The 27,228-nt window shown below is 43.2% G+C and overlaps 2 protein-coding genes across 2 annotated transcripts; one reads left to right on the top strand and one right to left on the bottom strand.

The window, feature by feature from the left end:
• Window positions 1-473: 473 nt before the first annotated feature.
• RPP30 (ribonuclease P/MRP subunit p30) lies at window positions 474-17,160 on the top strand. The gene is made up of 11 exons (XM_059851601.1): window positions 474-593; window positions 1,516-1,571; window positions 1,881-1,937; window positions 2,669-2,743; window positions 3,274-3,345; window positions 7,906-7,995; window positions 10,090-10,206; window positions 13,664-13,693; window positions 14,106-14,143; window positions 15,270-15,349; window positions 16,705-17,160. Exons 1-11 carry the CDS (start codon window positions 512-514, stop codon window positions 16,812-16,814), a joined length of 807 nt encoding a protein of 268 aa, XP_059707584.1. The 5' UTR covers window positions 474-511; the 3' UTR covers window positions 16,815-17,160.
• Window positions 17,161-18,854: 1,694 nt separating this feature from the next.
• On the bottom strand, window positions 18,855-26,955 carry ANKRD1 (ankyrin repeat domain 1). Its single transcript, XM_059851600.1, has 9 exons — window positions 26,763-26,955; window positions 25,396-25,575; window positions 23,502-23,639; window positions 23,305-23,412; window positions 22,583-22,681; window positions 21,412-21,510; window positions 21,170-21,268; window positions 20,959-21,057; window positions 18,855-19,757 (listed from the first exon to the last, which is right to left on the bottom strand). The coding sequence occupies exons 1-9, from the start codon at window positions 26,790-26,792 to the stop codon at window positions 19,647-19,649; spliced, it is 963 nt and encodes a 320-aa protein (XP_059707583.1). The 5' UTR covers window positions 26,793-26,955; the 3' UTR covers window positions 18,855-19,646.
• Between the last annotated feature and the right edge of the window lie 273 nt (window positions 26,956-27,228).

Below are 27,228 nucleotides of genomic sequence, written 5' to 3' on the forward strand. Positions count from 1 at the left end.
GGCTTTGTAGGACAGAGAATAACTATAAAACTATACATAGAAGAGATTGGATTTGATTTTTGTTGGCAGCGTTCAGAGCTGAACCAGTTTCACAGGGGATAACACGCACTGGAGCAGGGCTACCGCTCCACCTGGTGGGCACCCGGTGGCTCCGAGGGGCACGGCGACCCTCGGCAGGCGCCGCTGCGGCCGCGGAGAGCGGCAGAGCGGGGATGCCCTGACTCGGGGATGCCCCTCAGAGCCAGCCCGGGGTGCGTTGTCGGGGAACGAACCACGGGGGATCTCCTTCAGGGCCCCCGCCTGAGACCTGAGCCATCACCGCACAGCCCTTCCCGCGCACCGCAGCCCCGCGGCGAGGCAGCCAGGGCCCCGTGGAGCACGGCCCCGCGGCGGGGGCGGCCGGCCCGGACGGGCGGGACTACAGGGCCCAGGCTGCCGCGGGCGGGAGGGCGGTGACGCCGCCGTGCGCCGCCGCCGTGCCCGGGCTGGGCCCGCCCGCCGCGCCGAGAGCATGGCCGGCTTCGCCGACCTGAACCTGCCGCAGGGCCAGGACAAGAAGTCCCTGCAGAGCCTGCTGGAGGCCGCGGCGCACCGTGAGTCCTGCGAGCGGGGCGGGCGGCGGGGCCGGCCCGGAGCTCGGTGGGGCCGAGCTGGGGAGCGCGGGCCAGCCCGGGCAGGAGGACAGTGGGACGCCAGCGGCGGCTCCCCTGGCATGGCAGGCACTGCCGGACTCCCCGGGATGAACCTTCCCTTCCCTCCGTTTCTCCCGGCCCCGCTCCGCTCTGTCCGCTCAGCCCGCGGCTCTCTGCCAGCCGAGTGCCCAGTGCTGGCTCTGCCCGGGACGGGGTCCCGGGGAAAGCTCCTGCTGCGCCTTGCGGCTCTGTCTGTGCCTGCTTGTCCCAGTGGAACAGTAGTTTTTTCCCTACGTGCACAAGTTTTTCTGCCTGCAGTTTCGTCGGGCCCGGCTCTTTTCCTGCAGCGCTGTTGTTCAGCCACGTGCTGCCCGTGCGGTGTTCGGGGCGGGAGGATGGAATGCCCCCGGCAAGTCTGTCATCCTCCCCAGAGCCCTGCGAACCACCCATGCCTTCTCCTCCCTTCTGTCGGCGTCCTTTGGAATTGCTCGCTCTGCCTTCTCCGGCAGCTCTGCGTTGTCTGCAGTTTTAACAGCTTTCCTGAGTACACTTAGCAGTTTTCCATAAAGAAAGTCATAAACAGGGCCAAGCTAGGCTAGACCTTTGGGGACACCAAACCCATGTATTTGTGTTCATAAAGCTCTGCCATTGAGTAAGAGTTGTCAGGCCTTGGCTCTGTTAAAAGACAAACAGATTTTTTTTTTTTTCCTATTTTCAAGCACTTTTCAAGTGAACCAGTCATCTTAAAAAATATTGTGAAATCTAAACATGCACGTGATTATTAACTGTAAGACATATAAGTAATGAGTATTTTACGGTTTTCTCATTGGATTTGTTTCCTTTTTGTTTACTGGACAAAATATTCTTACTGTGTGTTTTTCAGTGGGTTATTCTGCAGTTGCGCTTAATCATGTCATCGACTTTAAAGAAAAGAAACAGGTGATTTTTCTTGTTAATTTGTTCTTACTGTGTTTCTTTAGTAAACCTGCTGCCTTATTGCATGTTTCCAGATAGCTTTAGCTGCAGAATGTACATCTAGATGCAAGCACAGATCTCTCTATTTGTAACAAAACTCCTATTTTATATTTCAATAGAACTGCCTTCGTATTAATTTTTAATATGGTTCATGTACTGTCCCACAAAAATAGTTTTCTTAGTGTGGTAAATTCCTTCTTAAGATTGGAACACAGTTTTTGTTTACATGTAACCCATGACATTTTTAATAACTTTGTTCTGTTCTCTTTCAAGGAAATCATCAAACCAGTATCCCCTTCAGAGTTGTTTCCATCTTTACCTATTGTGCAAGTATGTCTAGTTACATTATATATATATATATATATATATACACATATATATATATATATACACTGTTATTCTGAGTTACCCTTTTTTACCTTTGTGTGTTTGTACACATGATTTTGTGTATGAGGTGGTAATCAAAAAAGAAAAATATTTCCATTATTTCATGGTTAAAACTCAAAGCATTGGAAGAATAGTAAACTCACATCAGGGTAGGCTCTATCCATTATTTTTGAAATTATTATAGAAATTGCTTTGTGTGAATTTTGAATCTGCTTGTAGTCAAATAATTACAGTACAATTCTTGAAATTTAAGTTTTGAAAATAATTCTGTGGTTTTGATGGAGCAAAATTTGGATATAAAGAAATACAATAATGTGTTTTGGGTCACCGACATTGATTAATTCAAGAACTGCTTTTCCTTGTAGTTGTGGCCTGCCTGGGGTAGAACATACTCAATTTTTCTGCACATTGTTTTTCTTTTTTTTTTTTTTTTTTCTTTCTATTCATCCATCCCCAGAGAAACAAAGTAAGTCATTCTTTGTAAGAACGGGTATAATATCAAAGAGATAATGTAAATTATTATATAAGGAAGTGTAACTACAGACTTTAGAAAATTAGTATAGCAAGGCTATAAGCATGACACCATTTTCTTTTTATAGCAGACGGGGTGGAAATTGCCACAAACTTTTGCATTGGGTTATTAAAATTTTTTTATGCTATTCTTTTTTCTATAGGGGACATCTAAAAGAATTAAAGTCTTGACCCGGTTAACACTTGTTGTTTCTGATCCTTCCCACTGTAATCTCTTGGTAAGTATACTCAGAAAGCAATTTTGAAACTTATATTTCCTTTTCTCACTGAATGAATGAAACTTTGGAAATTCTATGGGGACAACATTCTGGACTTTATAGGGCACTCAGCAGTGGTTTCTGAGATTGCATCTCTAACAAGTAATATGATCATGAGGAGATGCAGACTTAGAAGAGTGTATATGGCTTCTGTTGATCATTTGTCAATATGGAACAACAGTTCTGTTCCTTGGTTTCTGGACTTCTGTGCATGAACTAGAAGGCCATGAGTAACCCTTGCATCTGGTTATGTTTTTGTGCTACAAGATCCAAGCAAAAAGCGCATCTTTGTAAATTGGTGGGGCAAGCCTCAAATGGAGAATGAATGACTTCACTGCAGAAACCTGCTGTGTAATTTGATGATTATTGGCTTTGTTTTAGTACTTGACAGGGAAAAAGGATTTTTCTTCTCATTGTTTTGGTTGTAATCATTGTGCATGGCTTTGTCATCTGTCAGAATTCAAAGTAGTAATTGTTTGCTCCTTTTATAGAGATCAACATCTGCAAACATAAGGTTATATGACATCATAGCAGTATTTCCAAAAACTGAGAAGCTGTTCCATGTAAGTAAAATCATCTCATCAGTAATGCTCATTCAGTAGCCTTTAGTGCCTTGTGCTAATTAAAGTACATGCTTTGTTTTATTTCCCATTTTATAAAGATCTCATGGAGTTAATCAAACATTATAGGCTGCTTGGGCAGTTGATGGGCTGAGGGGTTTGGGAGGATTTGCAGGAGGCTGCAGGACCCTGAAATGACAGGTTAAAGTCTGAAACATCTACCTTGTCTACCTGATGAAGGGGCTTGTATGCCCTGCACTGTGGTTGCCTTTATGTGCCTTGTACTCTAGTGAGGAGAGAAAACATCCTTTTCTTCCCCCCAATATATGTGTACTATCATAATGTAGAAAACTTCTGTCTTCAGCTTTAACTTCTCAAACTCTTGATAACTTCCCTAAAATGCACTTGTCATCTTCTGTTAGAACTAATTCTTCCTCAAGAATGCTAGGGAGGGTTTTAAAGTGGAGCTAATGTGGTTCTGTGAGTTGGCTGTTCACCTCCATTTCCTTCATATTTTATTTAAATTTTTCTCAAATACTTGATAACAGCTGTCGATGTTCTTATTGGATGGAGCACCTTGAAACAAGTTATGTTTTTGTCAGAATTCTTCTTACAAAACCCAAAATTGTGATGTCTGATCTGTTGTAAGCTTGTAAATATTAAGTCTGAGTTGGGTGAGTAGGTGGAATTGTTCCATGTCCGTTAGCCTTGATAGGCAGACACGCAGTTTAAAGCAGTGTGAAGGAGGGACAGGGACAGCAAAAAAAAAAAAGTGAGTTTCTTTGAAGAATTTACGTTCAAAGGGAGCTTCTCAGTTTAAAGAAGCTCCCTTTGAAAGTAAATGCAAGGGTGGTTGTTTTTTTAAAATAAGTTAATGCCACTTTCTAGTACTGCTGAGTACCTGTTTTGCCACATTAAAATTGTATTATTCTGTTTTGTTTTTCTACAATATTTCTCCTCCTATTTCAAATCTTGTCCAAGTAAACTACAAAGCAGGAGGCTGTCAAAGAATATGAACTTTAGAGAATTTTTCAGCAGAATTCAAACATTAATTATAAGAGTTACAGCACAATACAACAAATTTCTGAATTTTATTTCCTTTGAAAGATTTTAGGACTTTTCAGGGTGTGACAGAGGCAAATGGCTTAAAATATTTTTTGCTGGCCACTATCCACCTCTTTCTTTTGATCTCTGGCAATAGTGTAAGATCTCACTTCTCAAGTGAGCTCAATCAAGTGTGCTTAAACAAGCACCTGAAACTAGGTGATCAGCTGGGGTGTGCTGTGTTGTTTTTTTTTGGGGAAAAGGGTGTTCTCTCACTTAAGGGTTATTATTGTTTATTTTCAGCCATATCATGCCTCCTGCTGCAGTTGCACGTCCAGCTGTGGCTGTGTTTAAACAGCCACTCTTTTCTGCAAGTCTCTGTCTGCTTTGCTGCTGTCTGCTTTGCTGCTGAGGCTGCTTGCTTGCTCAGCTGCATGGCAGTTTGATTTGAGGAGCCTGCTTTGGCTGAGCAGTAACCAGAGGTTTTGCCAAGTTCTTTTCCAGGCAGATCCCCTTTCCCAGAGTGATTCAGCAGCCAGCCACGCGGAGTTGTGCCAGCGCAGAGCGGGCGGTGTGCTCTGGCAGGCCAGTGCAGACAGTGCCTGGCTAAGCTGACCCTCTGGCAGGTGGTGGGCTGGGTGTGAGGAAAGAAGCAGGATTGTCAGTGAGATTATCTCCATTGCTTCCGTGCTGGCAGTACTTTGAGCTGGGGATGGAACCCAGGCGTGTTTCTTGCAAAGTGCATGAGGTGAAAGACTTCATTCATCCTTCACATTCAGGGCAGGTTTGTATGGCTGCCTTTTGTTTGGAGATTTTAGAATGTCTCGCTTTGGAGAGCTGATTCAGTTTCACAGAGGTATCACACAGGTGAAAGGGACTTTACACAGGGGGTTTCAGCACGTACAGTTTGCCTCTTACAACCCATGGATATTTCATTATTAAGAGTAAAGCCTTCAAGAGTGGGTCTTGTGTGACAAATTAACTTCCTATTGGCTTTTGGTAACTCAGGATAAGCTCAAGAGCATCATCTTTCTCACCAACAATTTGGCACTTGTATTTTCTCCATAGAACAAGATTTTTCATGTTAGTGAAAAAATTACATGACCATTGGAGATTTACTCCAATTTTAGCACGGCCCAAAACTAGTCTGTGCCCTTTTGTCACAAGCCAGGGAAGCTCTTTGTGGCTGAGTATGGCAGAGATATGTACTGAAAGATGTGCCCAAATTCTTCAAACCATTTATATCCTTTAGGGGATGAGGAAGCCATGTTTGCCAATTGTAGAATGGGCTCCTTGTTCAAGGCTCCCCAAAAGATTGTTTTGGCCTGCAACAGGAATGCCCACCCCATGCAGGTAATAGGATACTTGCTGCTTTTCAAAAATTTTGCTTTCTAAGATTTCTGATTGTTTTAATGATATTAGTTAGCTCTGTTTTTAAGCACTTAATACATCACTAGTATCTAAAAAAACCTAGCTTTATATGTCTGAAGATGTAGTGCAAAGTCAAATTTCAATGTTTGTTCCTAAAACATTTGCCAAAGCTTGCTTCAGAGCATCCAGACAGTGGCAGATGTATTTATTAATGGCTGGCTGGAGTTTTCCCAGCAGATGGGGCTCTTGCCCACAGTGCTGCCAGGCGGCTGCTGGGCTGTGCAACTTGCTGCATGTCATTTTCTGGATGAAGTTGTTGCAGGCAGAGTAGCCTTAGCTTGACTGCATATTTGATTTCTCTGGGAGCCAGAGGCTGAACATTAGAGTTCTTGGAGAAATCTGCTCTCCAGTTTTTCATACAGTGCAGAAATTCCTCATGTGTGAGGAATATGACTCGCGGTTTGTTTTTCCTTGGTGGTATTTTCTGAAATGTTCATGTCACTGGATTCCTGTAGATACCCTGGCTTTTGAGTCACTCCCTGTCCCGCTGTGCTTAATTTGCAAAATGGTAAAGAGTTTTCCAGTGTTTCTGGAGCTGTTTAGGAAGGCTTGATTTCTCATCAAATTGGACACGTTGCATGTGTCTGATGTCTATTCTTGCTTCCCTTAATTTTTGCCATAATGTCTTCCTGAATTTTTTATGACCTCACTGACATATTTTCTAGGGCATGATTCAGAGCTGTTTGTGCTGTGCATGTTCCCGTAAATCACCTCTGTGTAGTAGTTTGTATCTCATGTAAGAAAGGGAGGGAAGCTGACTGTAGTAGGGCTGAACTTCCTCTTGCAAATCTAATTCTGTGCCATAGATTCCACAGGCAGCCCATGTCCTGCCTAATGGAGGATAAAGGTAGGGCATGAAGAAGAAGTTTAGTCTGAACGTCGTGGCAAAGACATTTCAACTTCAAAAACCTTGTGGTTTGCCTGGCTGTGTACTGTGGCTGTCTAGGAGAGGATGCTGTCAACAGCTAAGAAACATTCCTAAAGCTGGGCCTCTGCTCTCATCTCCATCCAAATTCCATGTGAACAAACTGGTAGAAGACCAATTTGCCAAGCAGTAGAGTGCCTTGTCTTAGAGCAGCCCTTACCCCTGGGGCTCCTCACAGCCCCCACTGTTTTTGTGCCAGTGGGAGGAGGGTTGAATGGTTGGCACCTGGCCCAGGTGTATTTGGAGCAGTTGCTGCCAGGTTTCTGAGTGCAGAGAGTTCCCCTATACACAGAAAATACCTTTTCAGCTTCTCCATCCTGTCTTACCTTCTTTGTTACAACACTGCTTACAGATGTTAGTCTGGCCCTGTGTAATCATCCTTACAGAGTAGGCACATATATTTCCTACCTTGGGTACATGAGATTAGTGTAAATCAAGGACTCCCTTATAGGTCCCCTTAATTTTCCCTGTATCTCAGTGTAAGGAGTCTCTGTCCCTTGTTCATTTCCTCTGTCTCTTAATACAACCTGTAAATTGTGGTATGAATTCAGAGCTAAATTCTTAAACTGTAGCCTTCAGTGCTGTCTCCAGACTGTGCCAGAGGTGTGGCTGTCAGGAGGAGCTGCACCCAGCCAGGAAAGGGAGGCTTTGAGGATTGGTCTCCAGTGTTGGTGGCATGCAGCACCAACAGTCACGTTCTGCTTTTTTTTCATTCTTTTCTCTATTGCTTCTGGTAAAAGTAATTATTGCTGAAAACAAACAGGTGCTGCTGTGGAAGCAGAGCAGGATGGGACACGGGGCAGTTCCTGGGCTCTTGCCTTTCTAAACTTGGGTTGGTCTTTATTATCTGTTAGTTCTTTTGTCAAAAGCCAACATTGCTCCTGCATGTCCTCTGTCAGATAAAAACAAAGTACTGCTTTGGGGTTGACCATTATTTTATTGTAAAATTAGTTCTGTAAGAAAGGGAAGACTTGGGTTTTAAGTCTCAAATTATACTGTTGTATTGGCATACCTGCAATGCATAGTACCTCTTAATTTTAAAACTGAACTCCCCTGGAGGAACATTTGTTGCATTAAGAAATGAAGGAGAATATTAGTGCACCTTAAGCTAGTTATGCATTTTTTGGCATATCTAATAATCTGTTCCTATTTCTTTGCTGTAGATTGCTTGCACAACACTAGATGTGGATCTGGTCTGCATAAATGTAACAGAAAAGCTGCCATTCTACTTCAGAAGGCCCCCTGTGAATATGGTAAATTTACATCTAAATTGCATTCTTGCTGTTAGACTGACATTAAATACAAAATCTGAGTCGAATTCCCTACTGCTTTCCACCCACCACTCCAATCCAAGTGGTTCTTTTATTTTCTTGCATAATGTATAGTTTTGTTTCAAATGTCCTTCACTTCAGGGCCTCCACTGCAGCACTTAATACACAGTGATGTATGTTCTTTCTTTTTCTCCTCCTGTCCCCCACTTAAGAAGGCAAAAGTGGTGTTCCCAAGGAGTGGAAACAGAGCCTTAAGGCCACTGTGCTGCTAAGCAGGGAGGTATGGTGTGGTTGCTGACAAAGCTGCTTCCCAAACCAGAAATGGTACAGCTGTGTCAAAACAGATAAACAGCCCTTTGATTTAAAAGACAGGAAATGTGAATGGCAGTGTTAATTTAGGAGAAGGATGTTGTGCTGGTTACTTGAAAGACAACTGTATTGAATCCATACTTGGACAAAAGAATGTCTTGGTAAATGAACCCAGTGTAGCATTGCTAAATATGTGCTGTGGGACCCAAGATTGCTATCAGTGTGGATCAAGTATAGTTCTGCCTGCTCTTGGTATTTTGCCAGAAAACTTAATCTGAATGTGCTCTTAGGGGAACTTGTTTTCTCCTCTGAATATATATAAAGGTTCCACATGGGCATTCTTGGCTGATGTAGAACTTAGTTCTCAAAAATTTAAATTTGGAATTGTCTAGTAATCCTACTTCCTATTCTTATAAAGTTTGACCTAGAATAAAAATTCAAAATGAACTAGAATTAATTCTGAGACAGAATAACAATAATACATTGGTGTTCATGGTAAACTGAGGATTTCAGCATTCCACTTGGAATAGCAATTCTCTATGAAACACTGTATGAAAGTACCTTAGCTGCCTAAAACTACAGCAGCTGGCCCAGATAAGGAGCTGTGTGGCTCTTAGAGCCCTGTGTTGGGAGACATTTTCCTTGCAAACTACTTCTCATCTTCCACACTACCAGCTTCAAGGCAGTCTGTCTGTTGGACTGGTCTGTGCATCCTGGGGCAGTCAGTTTTGGTTGTTACCATGCCAGACAGATTGGCAGGCATCTGAAGTGGTAGGGATGAGGTTAAAAATCACCTTGACTGGAAATCGGTGTATTGCCATCACCTGTTTGGTTTTGATAAATTCAGGCTTCTTTTGTTTGCAGCTATCAGGCCAGATCTGTGTAAAACATTTGATGCATGTATAGCTTCTGTTGTGCTTGCATGCAGAGGCCATGCATGGGTGGGAGCTGAATTAATTCCAGCTGTAGTCAGTTACTGGGCTCTCTTACAGTATTACCATTGCAGCATATTTTAATAATATTTGTGTAAGAGCATCATTTCAGGCAAATGTAGGATTGCCATGGAACAAAGAACTCCTGGCCTTACATTGTGTCTTTATTGCTAGCACACTGTGTGCAAGTTGCTTAAACTTTCTGTGTTTGCAAAAACAAGAATACTGGGCTTTTGGTGAGGCACTGTGACAGATAGCAAAGGATGTCAAAGCAGCTGAAAATATAACCAGTATTACTATTTGAAACCTCTTCCGTGACTCACTGTTTTTTAACATTGTCACAAACACCAGAGTATGCTGTGAGACAGGAGAAGAAGGGTCCTCGTTGCTGCTTTTGTGCAAGGAGGAATTCTTCATCTGCAATACATGGCTGCTGAGGGAAGTGGTGATCTTTCTTACAGCAGGGTGTGGGACTAGAGGAGTTGGGTCCTCAAAGTTTCAAGACAGCAGATTACCAGCAATGGTTATCTGTCTCCTTGACTCTGATTGTGTGTATCTATTAGTGATAGCCAATTACAGCAAAGAAGTGGTTGGTATGTGTTTGTTAAACCTCATCTATCTGTCCAAGATTTATGCACATATATCTGGTGTACAGTGAAGCCTTCCCCCACTCTGCTTTCATGCTATGCTGTGCTCTTACTGGAACAGTTCTGCCTTAATTTTTTTGTGTGTGACACAGTTAAACTGAGAGTAAGCTGCATCAATAACAGACAGCAGTTGTTAGATTGTTAGGCTTCTCTCCTTTTGATTTTTGATCGCTCTCTTTCATGTGAAGGCAATAGATCGAGGCATTTACTTTGAACTTCTTTACACGCCTGCCATCAAAGACTCTACTATGAGAAGATACACAATTTCAAATGCCATCAGCCTGATGCAGATCTGCAAAGGAAAGGTAAGCTCTCAAAGTGAAAACAAGGTAATTAAATCAGATTTTTCTGCAGTTGTACAGACTGAGCCATTTTAAATGAGTTTGATGCTGGGACATCTGAGTCTCTGACTAAATCTTGGCCTGCTAACACAAGGACACAATCATTGTAGCTCCAGATACTTCCAGTCTTGCACCACTGCATGCTTTCTTCTTAAGCTGTCAAGCTGTTAGTTTCTTTTTCCAGAACAACCCATGTGTTGTTATGGTATGCAATTCCCAAAAAAAAGGTGGGAGGGGATGGAGGGAGATTAAAGTGCCAGACATCTAAGGCTTGCACTAGAACTGAAATTCATGTATTTCTTTAAAATCCTTCGCTTCATATTTCTCACTAACCAAAAGCTCTTTTGACTGCCTACTTTAAATATGGGGGCTAAAACCAAAAACAAACAAACAAACAAAAAGTAGAAATCTTGTTTTGTTAACAAATAAATTCTCTGTGTCCAAAATAGACCAAACAGCTAGCTGGCTGTCAGCCAAGGCTCAGCTGCAGTCAGATGAGCTGCATTCTTCCATGCTACTGAAACCCAAGGAAGAAGTAACTTTGAGATGCCTGTAATCCATTGCTTTCATAACTTACCTCCTCCCAGGCTACCAGGTTAAGCTGTCTGTTATACTGTGTCCTCTCATGCCATGTTTTTTAATAGGGTGTCATATCAAATTTAACAGAAATTGTAGGCTCCCCCTTGTGTATTGTAAATGGCCTCTGCCACATGTAGCTAGTCCAGAGAAGCTGGATTTGGAAAATCTGAAGTGGGATGAAGAGCTTGGAAGGCAAATTAAAAGTAGCTCCATTATTACCTCAGTTCTCCTCAAGCATGGCAGCTTTTCTAGAACAGCAGGGTGGGTCAAACAGATTCATTTCCTTGGTGCTACAGAAGAGTATTTGCACATCCTGTCCTGAGAAGCCCAGCTCTGGCAGTTGACATGAAATACTGACTTGGACATGACTTCTGTACACACCAGGCCACTTTCCTTTGGAATTCCCTTTTTGATATTGCTCCTCTTTCCTCTGTGCAGTTTAGGATGTGCTTCTCACGTGGTTGTTGATGAATTGGAGAGCACCAGCTGAGTTGATGTCATGGATAGGGCAAGCAAGATGTCCAGGCTCTCAGTCTGTGCACGGTGCCCTTTCATTCTATATCTGTCAGTCAGGGTTTCATCTGTGGCTGGAAGGTAAATCAGCTGGAACTGCACCAGACAAGTTGCTGTCAGGCTCTGGAAGAGGACTGCTAACTTGTCTTTGTTCTTTGCCTTCAGACTCAGTAGGCTGTGGACCCACAGAGATGGTTATTAGGCCTTACTGAGAGTTTGCCTCTGTCAGTGAGGTAGAGGCCTTTGTTTCAATGCAACATGTGATGGCTGGTCCATAGGCTGCTTCTGTTAGCACCTGGCATGCAATTCTCATGTTCTGTAATGTTGCTCAACCCGTAGTAGCTTTTGGATCCTTTTATTCCTCCTCTATTATAGCAGGGCAGAGAAACCTTAAGAAATTTACTTGTGTTTTCAGAGCTGGCCTTGAGCAGTGTCTTTAAAACATTAAAACATGCAGGGAATGAAGGAGAAACTTCCCTGCCTTGCCAGACAGAAGGTGTGTATAGCCACAGTCCCTCACCTGCCGTGTTTTGGACTGAGTTGGAGGCTGCCTGGAGCAATGTACTCAAAAGCTGCTGTCTGCTTTACCTGGGGAGATAGTGTTTTGCCTTTTAGTTTTCCCTTTAGCTCTTGCCTTGGATTTGCCTTTGCCTGCTGCTCCTTCAATTGCCAGGAGTGCTTTTCTTACCTGCTCTTGCTTCCCTCCTCCATCTTCCCCATTCCCTAGTGACAGCCTTTGAACCCGGCAGAGTGTATCTCAGTGCACAGCAGTGCTCCACAGTGCTGGCTTCAGATGCCTCATACAGCTGCTCTGGCAGCTTCTCTGAGCCTGGGTGACAGGCATTAGTTGCTACAGTTTGCAGCAGGAAACTTGAATTTTCCCAGCAAACTTTTGCAGTCAGCACCACTAATGCCCAAAAGCACCTTTGGGATCCATAGTGTAGTTATTTTAAAGGTGAAGTATTCAGAAAAAGAACTGTCCTAGGCTCCATCAGGATGTATGCTGTTAAGTCACTTTGGTGTGCGTATTGCTTCTGCTTCTGGCTTTCCTTGTGGTGAGGCAGAGTCATCTGTCCCATCCTCTTCTCCTCAGCACATGAGGAAAACTTGGGCACACTGAACATGCAGTCAGTTTTACAGAGCTCTTTCAGCTGTTGGGTTCTAGCTGCACACACAGGGCATTTTCTTCCAGTGCCTGCCCAGCTCTTTGTGTTAGGGAGGTGGCAGGGGAAGCAAAGCAGTGTGGGGAAACCCCACCCTGAAACCAGAGATGGATGATGTGTTGGTGGTACTGACGTCAGAGAGGGAAAGTCTGTCTCTGTCTCAGCACAATTCTAATTCTCACCCACTCAAGCAGGAATTCCCAAAGCCCTTTATTCAGTATAATAAAAGGTGCAAGGAGATTTTACTGCTGCAGAGTTACCACCTGAGCTAAACAGACTCCCCCTAGGTGAGCATCCTTGGAGCTTAGCATCAGAAGGGCTCTAGCAGCTGAGCTGTGGGATCTGCCAGCCCCAGTGTAGTCACATACCTGTTCTGCAGAAACCTTTTGGGAGAGAAGGGAGAAGGATTTCTCTGCCTGGTGATCTTCATGAGGGTGCTGGTGTTAAGGGAAATGAGTGTGTGGCACAAAGTGACAGCCACTGCCTAAGTTGTAGGTACATTTCCTGAACCAGTGTGGGTATGGTCAAGGCTAACATGGATGCTTAGCATTGAGTGGTACTGCCACAGTATAGGCTGAAAACCTGGGAGCACCAAACTGTCTCAGGCACTATCTGTAAGTACTTCTGGGGGATCCTGGACTCCTAAATCCATTTCTGTCACAGCTCAGGTGAGCTGTTGTTTATGTGGGGCCTTTTTCAGCTGGTGTAATAAAGGGGACACTTCTTAACACAGTACCTGCATCTCTGCATTTTTTTTTTTTTTACCCTTAAAGGCACTTTGAAGTCCACCATGAGATATACAGGCTGAAAGGTGATTGCTTAATGCCATCACTCTGGACACTTACACTGCTTAGCTTATCCCTCTGAAATGAGATGTACTTACTAATCTCCTATCTGGCTGTGAGAGGTTTGTAATTGCAAGGGAGGACTTGTGCCCGTGCCCCTGCTTGTGTAGGGGACAGGGCAATAACTAAGTTTATCATGTCCCCAAATTAAGATTCCCACCCTGAGAGAGTTCATCTGAGGGCATCAGATACTCTGATGTTTAATTGGACTCTGAGCCTGAACTTAGCTAATGCTCAAAAATTTTTTGCATCTTGCTGATTTTTTTTTTCATTTCTTGGTGCTGTCTGACAGATGAATGTTTGTTCTATTTTGTTTTCCAGAACATAGTTATATCTAGTGCAGCTGAAAGGGTAAGTCCCAGATTTTTTTTTTTTTTTAAAGTCAGAACAGTTTGAAGATTTATCTGTGGTTGAAAATACAGCTTTAATTACACATTAAACCTATAAAAAATGTATGTTTAAATATGGTTGCCAAAGAATTGTATTGTGGGTTTGGGGACTTTTTTTTGGTTAGTTGTTTTGTTTTGTTGGTTTTTGGGTGGTTTTTTTTGCTGCTGCTGTGGTATTTTTCATGACAGTTTTGTCCCAGATGGACACTCTGTTTGCCAAAATAGTGGTGTTTGCTTGATGTACTGTTATCTTCAGTAGCCTGCTATTATATAGCATTTAATCTTGCCTATCTGATAGCCTTGCCCTGCCTGCTCCCACTGTCAGCCTAACAGCAAAGGCATTCACATATCCAAACTTCCTTGTTTTGTTTTAGCCTCTAGAGCTCCGAGGTCCCTATGATGTGGCTAATCTGTATCCTTTCCCAAAGTCAAAGGCAGCAGTTAGTAGTAGCAGTGGAAAATTCAAAGTGGTTTTGAAATTCTTTTCATCCTTTACAGTCCTTGAACTTTATACATTGGTACTTGTTGGTGACCCATTCAGTGAATCAGGGCTCTGAGTGTGTGTGTAAGGAGCACCAGATCTTGGTCATGGGGTGGCATGAGAAGTCACTGTAACTAATAATGTTTGTATTCAGCTACAGGAATGTTTTGTTGTGATGTGCATTAATGTTATGTGGGTGTAAATGGAGAAATTAATAAAACCCATAAAAATCTAAGGACACTATGAACCAAACGAGAAATTACTACTTAGTATCTCCAAAGTGTCACATTTTTGGTAGCAGAAGCTATGAAATTGTTTTTATGTAAAATTAGAAGTTCCTATCTGACCAGTAACTACTTCTGTTCTGGATTTTCCAGTCCTTAGTTATACATGTAATGTTAAATAGTATTGTTGTGTTCTAGAAACATGGAGAGTGTCTTTTCTTCCCATCTTTTAGGAGTTCAGATGCATTTTTATTACTCTCCCCACCCCTGAAGCACATATTTGGCCTGTCCCTGGAAGGGAAGGAGCATGCTCTGAGTCATAAGAACCATGTGGGAGACTGTGTGGCCTGGAAAGATTTTATGCACAACGTTTTTTCTTCCCTCTTAAAATGAGCAATCAGGCTCAACCCAAATTAACATAGCTAAGGTGGTGTCATCCCTGCTAAAAGTGGCTGGAAACTTCAGCATAATGCTTTTGTATCAGACAGTGCCCTGTCCCCAAAACTGAAATTTTCTGAGGGGTAATTTTTTTTCTTGAGTATGCATATCTAAAATGTTTCTGTGTTGACAGACTTTTATTTTCAAAAGTACAGCTTCTTGTCTGGAAAGAAGCAACGTTGCCAGGAGCTTTCCAGGAGGGCTGCTGGGGAACTGCAGCCAGGAGAATTGGGTGCCTCATTTCTGCTTCTGGGTAACCTTATGCAAAATGTCACTTTGAGTTACAGCTTCGCTAACTCCCAGTTATTTGTAGAGTAAGCAAGCCTGTCGTGCAGAGAGCCTTCTCTGTTGTGTGTGTTGCTTCCTGTGTGTTTGATCCTGAGCAGCAGTGACAGAGGTTTGCTGTTTGGCCTGTCAGAAGGTGAAGCAAAGGCAGCTGTGTCCACCAACTGCAGAGCCACCATGCTGCATGGAGGTGAGCACTTGTAAGCTCCTCTAAGTAACGTGTGCATTTGTTAAACTGAGTTCTTATGGATGCGTATTCTCCAAAAGGTCTGAGACCTTACAGAGCAAGTCAGATCAGGGTTTTACTTCTTTGGCCGATGCATGAAGAGGAGCTTGTGTGGCAAGGCTGTTTTATTTTCCCTCGTTGCCGTGTTGGCAAATCAGTGTCTGAGCTGATGGTGCTGTCTGTGCTGGAGGACTCGTGCAATCACATCACTGAGTCATAAAGGGTTGAACCAAAATAGGAACCTGCTGCTGTGCTTCATAGTGAAACTATCCCATTTCAGGAAGGTTTGAATGCTGATCTTGGTGACTCTGACAAAAACTCAGTGATTGACGTCAAAAAAAAAAGGGGTATGCATGTGTTTTGCATTTGCCTTTTTGCAGCATGTGTGCAGAAGCAACCTTAGTCATGACCCTTTCTGATGCTTTAATACATGGATTATATCTGACTCACTCTTCATTGTGGATCATTTCAAACTCATGGCAAAATCAACAGGTTCTCCTCCAGCCTGCTGCTCATCTGCATAGAAATACAGAGTTTATCAAATTTGGGTGGGATTTCTCAAGCCTGTCGTCTATCTTATCTGTGAAATTAAATAGCAAGTGTCATTTCCCTTGTCCCAGAGAGGATACTAGCCCAGAATAAGTCAATATATTATGTCAAGGTTCTTGGTGAGCCTCTCTGCTAATAGAGTATTTGTAGGGAATAGGGAATCTCTTTCAGATTTAGCAGAGAAGCTTCCCACCAGTAATTACAAAATGGGGTTGGGCTCAGTAGGTTATTTGACCAGTATTTCATGATAATGTTGAGAGTTTGGTAAATAAAATTCTTAAATACCATAAAATACTTCCTTGATATGTAGGGGATCTTCTGCCAATACAATTGTGCCCACATAGTCTAAGAATCCTGGGGTATGTGAATGCATTTTTTAGTGTCTTTAAGAACAATATGTTTGGCTCAGAAGTGCTTTTAACACTGCTTCAAGAATGTCCTTCTGTGATTATTGAACTGACTAAGCCTGGTTTCCTATGGTTTTGTGTCTCTGCAGCTCCTCACCCCCTGCAGACCTTGGTTTTCCTTGGTTTGCTATAATTCTACACCCATCATTGTATTTCCCCCAGTACTTTCTCCACTCTGCAGTGCAGTGAATCCCGAGCTCCTGCCCTTGCAGGATGCTTCCCTGCTGTGTGTGCTGACTGGCTGGTTGCTCGTCATGTCCAGCTGTGGTTTGGGGCATGGACACCTGAACTGAGTATGCCTTAAATGCATTTTATTTCAGCATTTGAGGTACTGGTATTGCATCTTCTGCTTGTGTATTCCAGAAACTCGAAAGAGTGCCTGTGGCGTGGTGTACACGGTGAAGAAGCCTCGCAAGGTTGAGGAAGAAGAAACAGCAGTGCCAGCCTGCAAAAAAGCTAAGACTCAAGCTTGAGGAATGAACAAGTTGTCAACAGAAGCCTCCATCTCTTCTTTACCCAGTGCGGAGTCTTCCTCCAACCTCCAGCCAACCTAATTTTTCCTTTACTGTCTTGCTCGGCCTGCAGAAGAATTATTCTTCCAGCATTCAAATGATGGAAACTGTGTGACTGAGACTGCTGAATAGTATTCACCTCATCTGAAAGGTCATGCTGGGCTTCTGGCCAAGGGCAGGAGACTGACTCTTCACCCTCCCATAGGTGTCCTGGAGTTAATGCAAACTCAGCAGAACATTTCTAATGTGAAAATTTTTACTTGTACACGTGCATTCCTTTTTTATTAAAAACATATCTAAGAACACATGCCTTCATAGTCTAGCTCTTCTGGTTTCTCAAGTTTTAAACATGTCTCTGTACAGCTGCAAGCCAGTAGCTGAAGTCTACCTTCAAGTGGCCTGTGAAAAAACTTTCAAGCAGCTCCTGAAACACTGTATCTCCTAAAATATCTTCTCCCTCAGTGTCCTGAAGCACACTGCTGTGGCCACTTGGGTGCCTGAATGATTGAACTGCTCCTCAGTTAGGTGATGAACAGACTGAGTTAGCCAGCCCTGATGTCATTTCTGTTTCCTGCCAGGCTTACTGCCAGTGTGCAGGTAATTGGGCAGAAACAAGCAGGGAAGTTGTGGCTTTCAGCGAAGGGCAGCAGGTGGAGGGGAGCTCTGATTTCTGTGGAGAAGGATGTGAGCACACATCAGGCCTGTGGCTGGCAGGGTGGCACTTGTGAGTTACAGTGCTTGTGTGAGAAAAGTCTCATCTGCCTGAAGCTGTTGGCCTCAGTCTAGGAGAGCTGCCTGCAGACAAAATAGGTGGTTCTTCTGCTTGCTGCACTGGGTTTTATGCAAATTCATTCTAAAATTGGCATTCCAGGAAAAACTATTCATTGCTGCCTGCTTCTGACTCCACCTCAGGATAGTGCCCAGGACATTGCTTTGGCCAGACTATAAAGCCAGCTGACATGGGTTGGTGAAGGAGTGTGAGAGCCTCTGGCATATTTGTCTGTCAGGCCACCCAATGGATAATCAGGAATTTAACTGGATGCAGCATCTAAAGACCCCTCTGCTCTGCTCTCTCCCACCTGGAGTGCTGTGTCCTCAGCACAGGAAGAACATGGAGCTGTACAGAGAGGGCCACAAAGCTGGGAAGAAGGGTGGAGCACTTCTGTGTGGAAGTGCTGAGAGAGCTGGGGTTGTTCAGCCTGGAGAATAGAAGGCTCCAGCACCACCCTGCTGGGGCCTTTCAGTATTTAAAGGGGACTTATAAGAAAGATTACTCCAGAATATTCATCACAGCCTGTTGTGATAGGACAAAAGATAATGGGTTTAAATTAAAAAAGGATGGATTTAGTTAGGATACAAGAAAGAAGTCTTTTACAATGAGGGTGGTGAAGCACCAGCACAGGTTGCCCAGAGAGGTGGTAAATGTCCTGTCCCTGGAAACATTCCAGGCCAGGTGGGACAGGGTTCTGATGGTGTTGAAAAGGTCCCTGCTCATTGCAGAGGGGTTGGAATAGATGAGCTTTAAAGGTCTCTTCAGCCCCACCTGTTCTGTGATTCTATGACATGGGACAGCATGCTCTGGCTGGCAGCTCTGAAGTTTGTCCTGCTTCTGCTGAAGCAAAGGCAGAAGTGTCTGCCTGTCCTAACAAGACTTGGCATGGCTCTTGGCTTGGATAACTGGAGCTGTCTCATGCTCCACATAGTAGTGACTAACTAAGAGATTATATTTTTTAAATCAAACTCAGTAATGGAACTGTAACTTTGTTTTACTAGCTAGTTGAAATACTGTCTTTCTGCTTTCATATGTGCCTCCATTTAGCAAAATAAGTGAGATGGGGTTTATCTAACAGTGGCAGGGAGGTAGTGTAAGGGATGGCTGTTCTTGGCAGCTGAGACTTTTAAGTTTTTAAGAATTTTGCAGCAGACATGATGTGAACTTCCTTTAAAGAGAGACAAAATTACCCCATGCATGCTCACCACTCCATCATCCACTCCAGCAAGTAAAAAGAACCACTCAGTTAATTTAATCTGAAATGGATCAGTTCAAAATGTACAGAAAAAGCAGTACAAATTTACAAATATACATAATCTGATTTTGCATTCTTTTATCATCATACTTAGTAGTAGTCTAGTTTTTAAAAAATTCACTTCCCTGATACAGTCTCCTCTCACCTTCCCAACATTCTATCTGAATCCTTCAGTCCAAAGGGGTACATGGTGGTTGGAGCTCTGTCCTTGAGCTCCTTATCAACCACGATTGCCAAACCCTGTGTAAACACCATTACTCAACTGCTTCATTAAATCCTCTTGGCACCTCAGTACACCTCCTTCCAGTGCTCTTCCACATACCACCACTCAATTCACAGGTTATTTTAGTAGTGAGACAAGGCAACAGTTGCAAGTATTTGCTATTTAGAGCTATTGGAAGGCTTGAGAAAACTTTCTACTATACTTGAAAATTCTGCCATTTAAGACCAAAGGATTTATGGTGCTGGCAAAAATTGCATTTAGACCAATTGCACCAATAAAAAAAAAGCTTAAATAATTTTAAATTACTTTTAAATAAATAAATAATAAATAGAAATAAATAAAGCTATTTTAGAGCTAGTGGAATTTTAACACTCAACCTGTCTTTTAAAATAATTTCTTTGCAGGTTTCTTGCAGTTTCAGTGAGAGCACCTCAAATAATCCAGTGCCATAAATATTTTCAATAGATGTTCAAGGACATTTTCATCCAGGTTTGTGGGAAGCATTTGAAAGCAGCAAAAAAAAGTGTGGTCTGGTTTCTCTCTTCAGAATTTACCTAGGTGGGCACTCTTTTTGGAATTGTCTTTCAGGCTGTTGAATATCTCTTTGGTGCCATTCTGCCACTGAAGAACAAGATCCATAGGGGTTTTCCCTTCCTGGTTAAAAGAAACAGGAATATTTAATTTCATCCAGTGATGGCCAAGTCCTTATTATTCCCTAAATGCTTGTTCAGTGCATCTGTGTGATGTGAATCCCTTCTTCACACACAGGCTTAGACTTATTCTTGCACCCCTGGGGTCAGAGTCCTTCTGCCCTACTGATCTAGTCCCAATCCTGGTCAGACCCATGATGAAAACTGCCTGGGTTTCAGTGGGTTCAGGCAAATGCTGAACATGCAGGTCTTCCTTTTGTTTTAGTTTCAAGTGATTAGAAATATATTTAGGTGCAATCTCAATAAGACACTTCCATTTAATGCAGAATTTAGATAAGAGTTTAATTACACTTAATTACTCTGTATGAGCCACAGGAATTAAGTAGGACCAACTTTTGTGTGCAGACAATGTCTGAGAGGGCAAGTCTCTGGCCTTTGGGGCTGTACCTTCCATAATTGTCCTGCTCTGATGAGGGATAATGCCAGAGCAGCACACTTCAGGGAGGTGGGCAGAGAGTGGGGAGTACTGAGTGCTCCAGTGAATGTTTTCCTCCTTGTCCCCTGGGGTTTTGACTGATTGTCAGTCAAAGCATTGACTGACAGTGGTAAAACCCGTGCTACTGCTGCTAGGTTTGGATTTGGGAGAAAGGTCTGTCCAACGTTGTATTGTAACTAGTGGTCACAGAGCTTGAGCAACGCTGCTGCTGCAGTGGCTCTGAGCACAGCCAGGTGTGGGACTTGTCTCTGCTCAGCCACAGGGGTGTGTTGGCCAGCTGTAAGGCTAACAGCCAGTCCTGCTGTGCTGCTGGGGCTGGCCCTCAGCTGTGGGCTTAACTAAAAGATTTCTCTTACAGGCTAAGATCCTTGTTGTCTCAGTGGTGGTTGAAGCCCAGGAGTTGTGCAGAGTAAGTGTCCTATCTATTACATCTTTTCGTGATATAATTAATTAAAGTAAATCATAGAAAGGTGTGATGTTGTCTAAGTACCAGCAAGTGGGTTCTGGTTTTAAAAGAGGTACTGGGTTTTCCTCTTTTCCCTGACTTCCCCCAAGGTACCCTTTCCCTGTCTCAGCTCTGCTTTAATTAGCTCTGAAGTGATCTAATTAAGCTTGTTCGAAATAGTCTCTCCGGTCTCGAAACCTTGCTGTGGTGGGAAACTCATTTTAAAGCGTTTTAAAATTACTTGGATTTTATGCTGTTACTTACGCAGTTCTTTAGACTCAGATCTGCTCCGTGCAGGATCAGAAGCCGGATGATTTTGTAGCGGTTCAGCCTCACGGCGTCGTGCATCGGCGTGTCCCCTTCCTGGAGAGGCAGAGAACGGGTCAGGGCAGCGTCAGTCCCGGCGCTGCCCCGGCCGCTGGGGCCGCTCCCGGCCGGGCAGCTGTGCGGGCAGGGCAGAGCTGCCGGGCCTTACCCTGTCCCTGGCGTTGAGATCGGCCTCGCAGGCGATGAGGTGCTCCCCGCAGTCGTAGCGACCTGTCCGCACGGCCACGTGCAGGGGCGTGCTGAGCAGCTGCGGGTCAGGGCAGGAGATGGTCAGTGGCATGGAACAGGCGAGAGCTGCTTCAAAAACAGCTGCCAGAAGTTATCTGCTGGGAGTAAGGGCCAGCTTTGCGTCTCCAGTTTAAAAAGCTGCAGAGTTCCAGAAGCACGTACCTTGTCTCTTGCGTTTATGTTTATCCCTTTGTCCAGTAAGAATTTCAGAACGTCCAGATTTCCACCCCGGCATGCCCAGTGCAGAGCTGTAGAATGAAGCTTTAATAGGAAAAGGAAATTAAAAGTATTTTAATGTGTCATTATGTTAAAAACCCACTATTTAAACCAAATAATCCAAATTAATTTTATGAGATTTAACCTAGAGCACTTTACTGTGATCGCACAGTGATCACAGTTTCTAGTAAAAAAAAATCAATTGTTTCTAGTAACAGCTTTTCTTATTTTGCCCTAATTTCTGCAGTACTGCGAATTTCTCACTCTTCACATTCATTGCATATTACTCCTAAAGACAGAGATCTTGGCAATGCTGCTGTGAAAGAGGATGTGTTTTGTTTATTCCTTGACCTTAGAAGTTACCTTTAGCCAGGTATGTAGCTGGTATGTGCAAGTTAATATTTTTTATTTAATGCCTTTTAGGTTCTAAAAGGCATAGAAAATTAAACTCAAGGGAAAGAATAGTTCTCTTTAAAAAACAAACTAATCTCCAAGTTATGCAAGTCCACAAAGTGAATTAAAACCCCTCTTCTCTACAAGATTCAGCATCTCTGCCCTGAGCTGCCCTGAGCTGGAAGGAGTCCCTTGATGCTCACACTCTGCCTGTCATTCCTCCTCTTCCTCACCCTCTGGGAGCCCCACTGGGTTAGTGAGGGGGAGCAAGGCTGGCAGTGCAGCCAAGGGCAGAGGAGCAAAGGAGCAGCTGCAGGAGCTGTGGGTGCTCAGGACCCCTCGTGGCCGGCATTGCAGAGGAGCAGGGGGCTCTCCCGTGCACAGCTTTGAAATCCTGGTGCTCCTGCTGACCCTGGGGACCTGCGTGGGACAGCGCTGGGCTGGGAGCCTGACCTCAGCTCTCCTACCCTGCCCCAGGCTTTCTTGCTTGTGGCACTCTGCTGGCCAGCACTTCTGTGTTTTCCTATAACCATTCTGGCACAGGGAGGCAGACACTCCCTTCTGAAACCTCTTCTCAACAATGTTATTTTACGGATAAACTTCAAAGACATTGCAAGTCCTTTCAGCACTCCTCCTCTGTAAAAAGCACTTCTATAAATGGTTCTCCTGGCACATATAAAACAATGAGCAGCTTTTGGAAAGAGGTGTGAGTGGATGTGCATACCATGTCTTTCTGTTCAAGCTGGGCTCCAGCTTCCACCAACTTCTTCACCACCTCTAGATGTCCTTCAGAGCATGCCCTGTGCAGCGCAGTGCGTTTGTACTGGCAATTGAAGCAGTGCAAAGTCAGATATTACATATGGCACAAAAGATCTCAAAATCTCTTCTCCCACCCTCGCTAGGATGATGGCAAATACATACTCCATGCTGATTCCTTTTAAAGAGCTTTTGAGACCTGAAATCTGCTAAATTTTAATAGCAACCTGTTAGCTGAGAGCTGCCTACCCAGCATTTTAAAGGATGGGAGAAAAATCTGCAGTATGGCATCCAGATTTAAAATTATGCCTTTTGAGTTCCCCATCTAACATGTGTTTTGAAAGTGCAGCTCATGCATCATGGAGTATGAGGACAGCCACTTACTTCTGTTGTTCTGCAGAAAAATTTCCTATCTCTTTTTCCATAGCATTGGAAGATCACCTTTTACAGAAAAATCAGGTTCTCCTGGGCACCAACAGCCTTCTTTTAAATATAAAGACTCTTTTGAGGTAATGTGATTTTGAAGGGTCTCAGTGGCCACTAGAAAACTTGATGTACAGAACTTCCAGCATTTATTTACTTTACCCCTCCCCTTTTTGCCTCTCATGAGAGTAGAATCTACAAAACCTCATGGTAACAGTTATTTTTTTCTCTTCTGTAGCAGGCTTTGCTTTAGGAAGAAGACTGTACCTTATCACAGACATTTGGATCCCCTTTGTCTGACAGGTATTTTTCAATTACTGGCAACTTATTCTCCAGTGCAGCTTTGAAGAACGTGGGAATATCCACAGGTCCTGTCTGAAGGAAAGAATATAAATAACATAAATGTGTGTGGCACAATCCCCCATTAATACTTTCCCAGAATAAGCTACTTTGAAGTAACTTACAATAACTTCTGGTTCAGGTTTCTTTAAAACAGGCACTTTCACTTTCTTGCATCTTTTCTTCTTCTTTAGCTCAATAATTTTTTCAAGATCCTCCAAATTTTCAAGTTTTGACCTGGCCTGTAATTTCTTCTTCTTCAGCTGGAACAAATCAGGGAAAGGAGCAAGTTGAGCAGTGTGATCACCTCTCCCTTTCAGAGTGGCAGGACAGCAATGGGTTACTATTCAGCTGAATTCAACTAAGATTGGATGAACTTTGAAATAAATTGGTTTTTTTTTTTTTTTTCAGATAGGGCTAATTAACCATTACAATAAGTTGCTAACTATGTGAGAAATTCTACCTCATCTACAGTTTTTAATATACCATTTGACCTCTTCCTAACTTCTTCTTGAGTTGTATGTTGTGACATGAATTTAAGCCAGGAGTCAGAGCAGCACTACAGTCTCTTCTGGCACAACAATTTAAAAAATCTCATGTGCAGCTTATGAAAGCTGGAAAGCTCCTGAAGTTTCAACTGACTTCCACCAAGTGATTTTCTTTAATCACTTTTTTTAAAATTATGCATTAATTACTAAATTACTAAATTAATTACTAAATTATTGGGACTTAATTCTCTTTGCTTAAAAACATACCCTCAAGAGAAGAACAAGGTTTAGAATGATCTTAGCATTTCAGTCCACAAGTGTTTGTACATTTTGGGAAGCCACAAACAATGTCCTCAATGTCCTTGATGGGGCAGTTCAAAAAATGTTTAAGACTTCTCCAGACCTGCTTGTAAAAAGCATCTGGGCATGAAGTGAGTGTGGGGCACTGCTGACACTAAGGGCAGGTGTGTTGCCTGAACTGAAATCCCAGGGGGTGTCCTTGGCTTCAGGGGATTCACAAACAGGGACTGACTCAGGGTGAACACAGGTGACAGATTTTGTCCCATGGTGTGATTAAGGGTGAATACACTGGTATATGGTCATATGGTATATAGTTTTGTCAACTGAGTTCCTATTCAAGTTATTCCCACCTCTTCTTATTATTGTTCTCTGCATTTGGGGTTTGGTCTGCAGGTTATTGGCCTAATGGAAAATAATTATTCTGACTGTGGATAACTGGAAACCCACTAAGTTCTTAGGAACCTGCTTTGAAGGAACTGAAAAAAACCTCTGTAGCCAGTAATGTCTCTTGAAGTTTAATAAGTAGTTTTTATTCTAATGTTTCTGAGACTGACTTTCTTACTCTTCATGTTTTAGAACAAAGTGTTATTTCCCCTGCTACTTAAACTTTATCATTTCTAAATCACTTTAAATTTTTAGGCCAGTTGATTGCTTATTCACAAAAAAAAAAAATTAAAGCTATTATAGCTACTGTGGTTTTGGGGGGAAAAACATCAGTTCTTAAAGATCTAGGGAGAATTGTCATGCTCCAGGAATTGAAATTAGTACTTTTCTGTAGACCAGTATGATTTTCATTTGTAACAGTTCTTCCCAAATGTGCTTGATTTCATAAAAAGGACATTTTCATGTTATTGGTGGGTTAGCTATTTTTGGTAGCAGTCATTAGGTGTGCAAAATGAAGGTGTCTCGCTGCCTCTGATTGCTCCCCCTCACTGACAGCCAGCAGCAGCTGACTCTGGGGCACAGGAGCTCTCAGGGTTTCAGGCAGGCATTACAGGGGTGGTTGAGGTTGTGCCTCAAAGTGTTACTGCCCTCACCCACAGGCTACACAGGTGAGCAGATCTCCGTGGTCTTCAGTGGACTTTTGACCAACCTCATTTTGTGGTGGTCTCCCAAGGGGTTTTCTAGCTCACCATGTATTTCTGACTTAGAGAGAGGCAGAATTTCAAGGACTGCAGCAGGAAATGCACACATGATGATAAAAATCCTAGAAGAAAAACCAAGAGCCTACCTCTGCTTCTAGTTTTTTCTCCTTCTCATGATCCAGATCACCTCGGGTCAGTGAGTGCTCAGGGATTGTCTTTAGGTCCTCCTGCTTCTCTAATCTTACAGCAGCTTCATACTCTCCATTTTTGAAGTCCTCAGGGAGGAAGCTGCCAGTCTCTTTATCATCCACCTTCTTCCCAGTCACCTGTAAATGCAAACATGATAAAATATAATCAGTGGATTCTTGACTGCAGCAGCCACCACCTGGAAACATGGATTGTTTAGGGCTGATTGCACCTCGTTCCTGCCTCTCTCAGTGTGTGACAGCCAGGACAAGCCATTCTGCCTGTGCCTGCCTGGCTGGGATGCAGTTGGCTGGGGCACATCTCCCATGCACTTAAATTGGGCTCCTGAGGGATTTCAAGGCTGGTTTTATCCATTGCTGTCAGTACCAAAGTCCCACTCATAGCAGAATGGCAGAAGCTTTGTGGTGCTGTGCAGCAGTACAGCTTTCAGTAGTTTTCAGAAATATTTCTGATGCCCAATTAAGTGTGTATGAAGAGATAACAGGTTAAACTTAGTATAGGCAGATGTGTATTTTGAGAGTGGTTCATGTGGCCTAGACTGCCTTTCTGTTTGATTACCTTGTAAAATTTTATTTGTTATAGAGTCTAATGCAGAAGAAACTGTGAGAACCTTGCCGAAGAATTTAAGATAGCATTAACTACTTAGGCAGCTGTATCTTAAGAAAATCATCTGGGAAAATAAGTGCAGTGTTTTACTGAATCATTCCTGTTTTCCCAGTTTCTCCATCAGATCAGACATTCTTAATCTGAATCCTGCAGTGGAATGTCCCATTACTTGTGGTCTAGACCTAATTTTTCAAAGACTTTTACATCATGAACAGCAGTGGCTGTAGAAACTGTTAATTTATTATTAGAAAACAATACTATTATTAAGCTGCTAATTTAATGTTATAAAATACTGTCATTTCCAAGCATTAATATGTTGTCCCAGACCCTTATTATATAGGAATTACTTAGTGTGATCATAAGATTACTGGCTTCTAAAAATATATATGAATTAAAATCATGGACAGAGTCAAACAAGTAGCTAAATTTGGTTGATCTTTTCCTGGTGAACTGTGCTGTGATGCCAAATCCAAACAGCTGTATAGTTGTATCTGTGGTGAGACCCTTTCCCAAGGAAAACTTAAAGCGAAAATATAATAATATAACAAACAGTATATCAGTATAAGGGTTTGCACCTAGAGCACAGCAGTGCTGGTAACCTGCTAAATCAGTGATCCACAAAGGTTGTCTTTCTCTGCCTGGTCCAATGACAGACTAATAAATAATTCATTGTGAGTAAATGAAAGAAGGTTGCACCTACCAGCTCTTCTACTTTCATCATCATCGTCATCTTTGCTGTGATCCAAGGCTGTGCTCCTGTGTGGCTGAAACCTCCCAGGGCTGGGGCTCTGCAGGGACCACCAAGCTCCCTGCACTTATATATCTTTGGGAGAACTGTGCCTGAATGAGATAATCTTCCAACCTGGGAATCCAAGTATGCCCTTGTGCTTGCCAGCTGAGAGGTGGCTCCCGCTCATTCCAGGCGCGGTAACGAGCCAGATCTGGTGTCGGGCAGCGAGGGGCCACGAGGGGTGGCAGCCCCACAGCCCCACACAGCATGGGAATCAGAATGGAATGTGAGCTCATCATTCCTGCGGTAGTGACTGCACTGCTCAGCAATGCCAGCCATGCTGTGCTCCCAGTGCCCACTAGGACAGCTGTCTGTTGATGCAGCATTATAACTTCATCTTCTTCTTCTTTCTTTTTTTTTTAATTGACATTCAGAT

The sequence above is a fragment of the Haemorhous mexicanus genome, chromosome 7 (genome assembly GCF_027477595.1).
Source record: "Haemorhous mexicanus isolate bHaeMex1 chromosome 7, bHaeMex1.pri, whole genome shotgun sequence".
In the NCBI taxonomy this organism is placed as follows: domain Eukaryota; kingdom Metazoa; phylum Chordata; class Aves; order Passeriformes; family Fringillidae; genus Haemorhous; species Haemorhous mexicanus.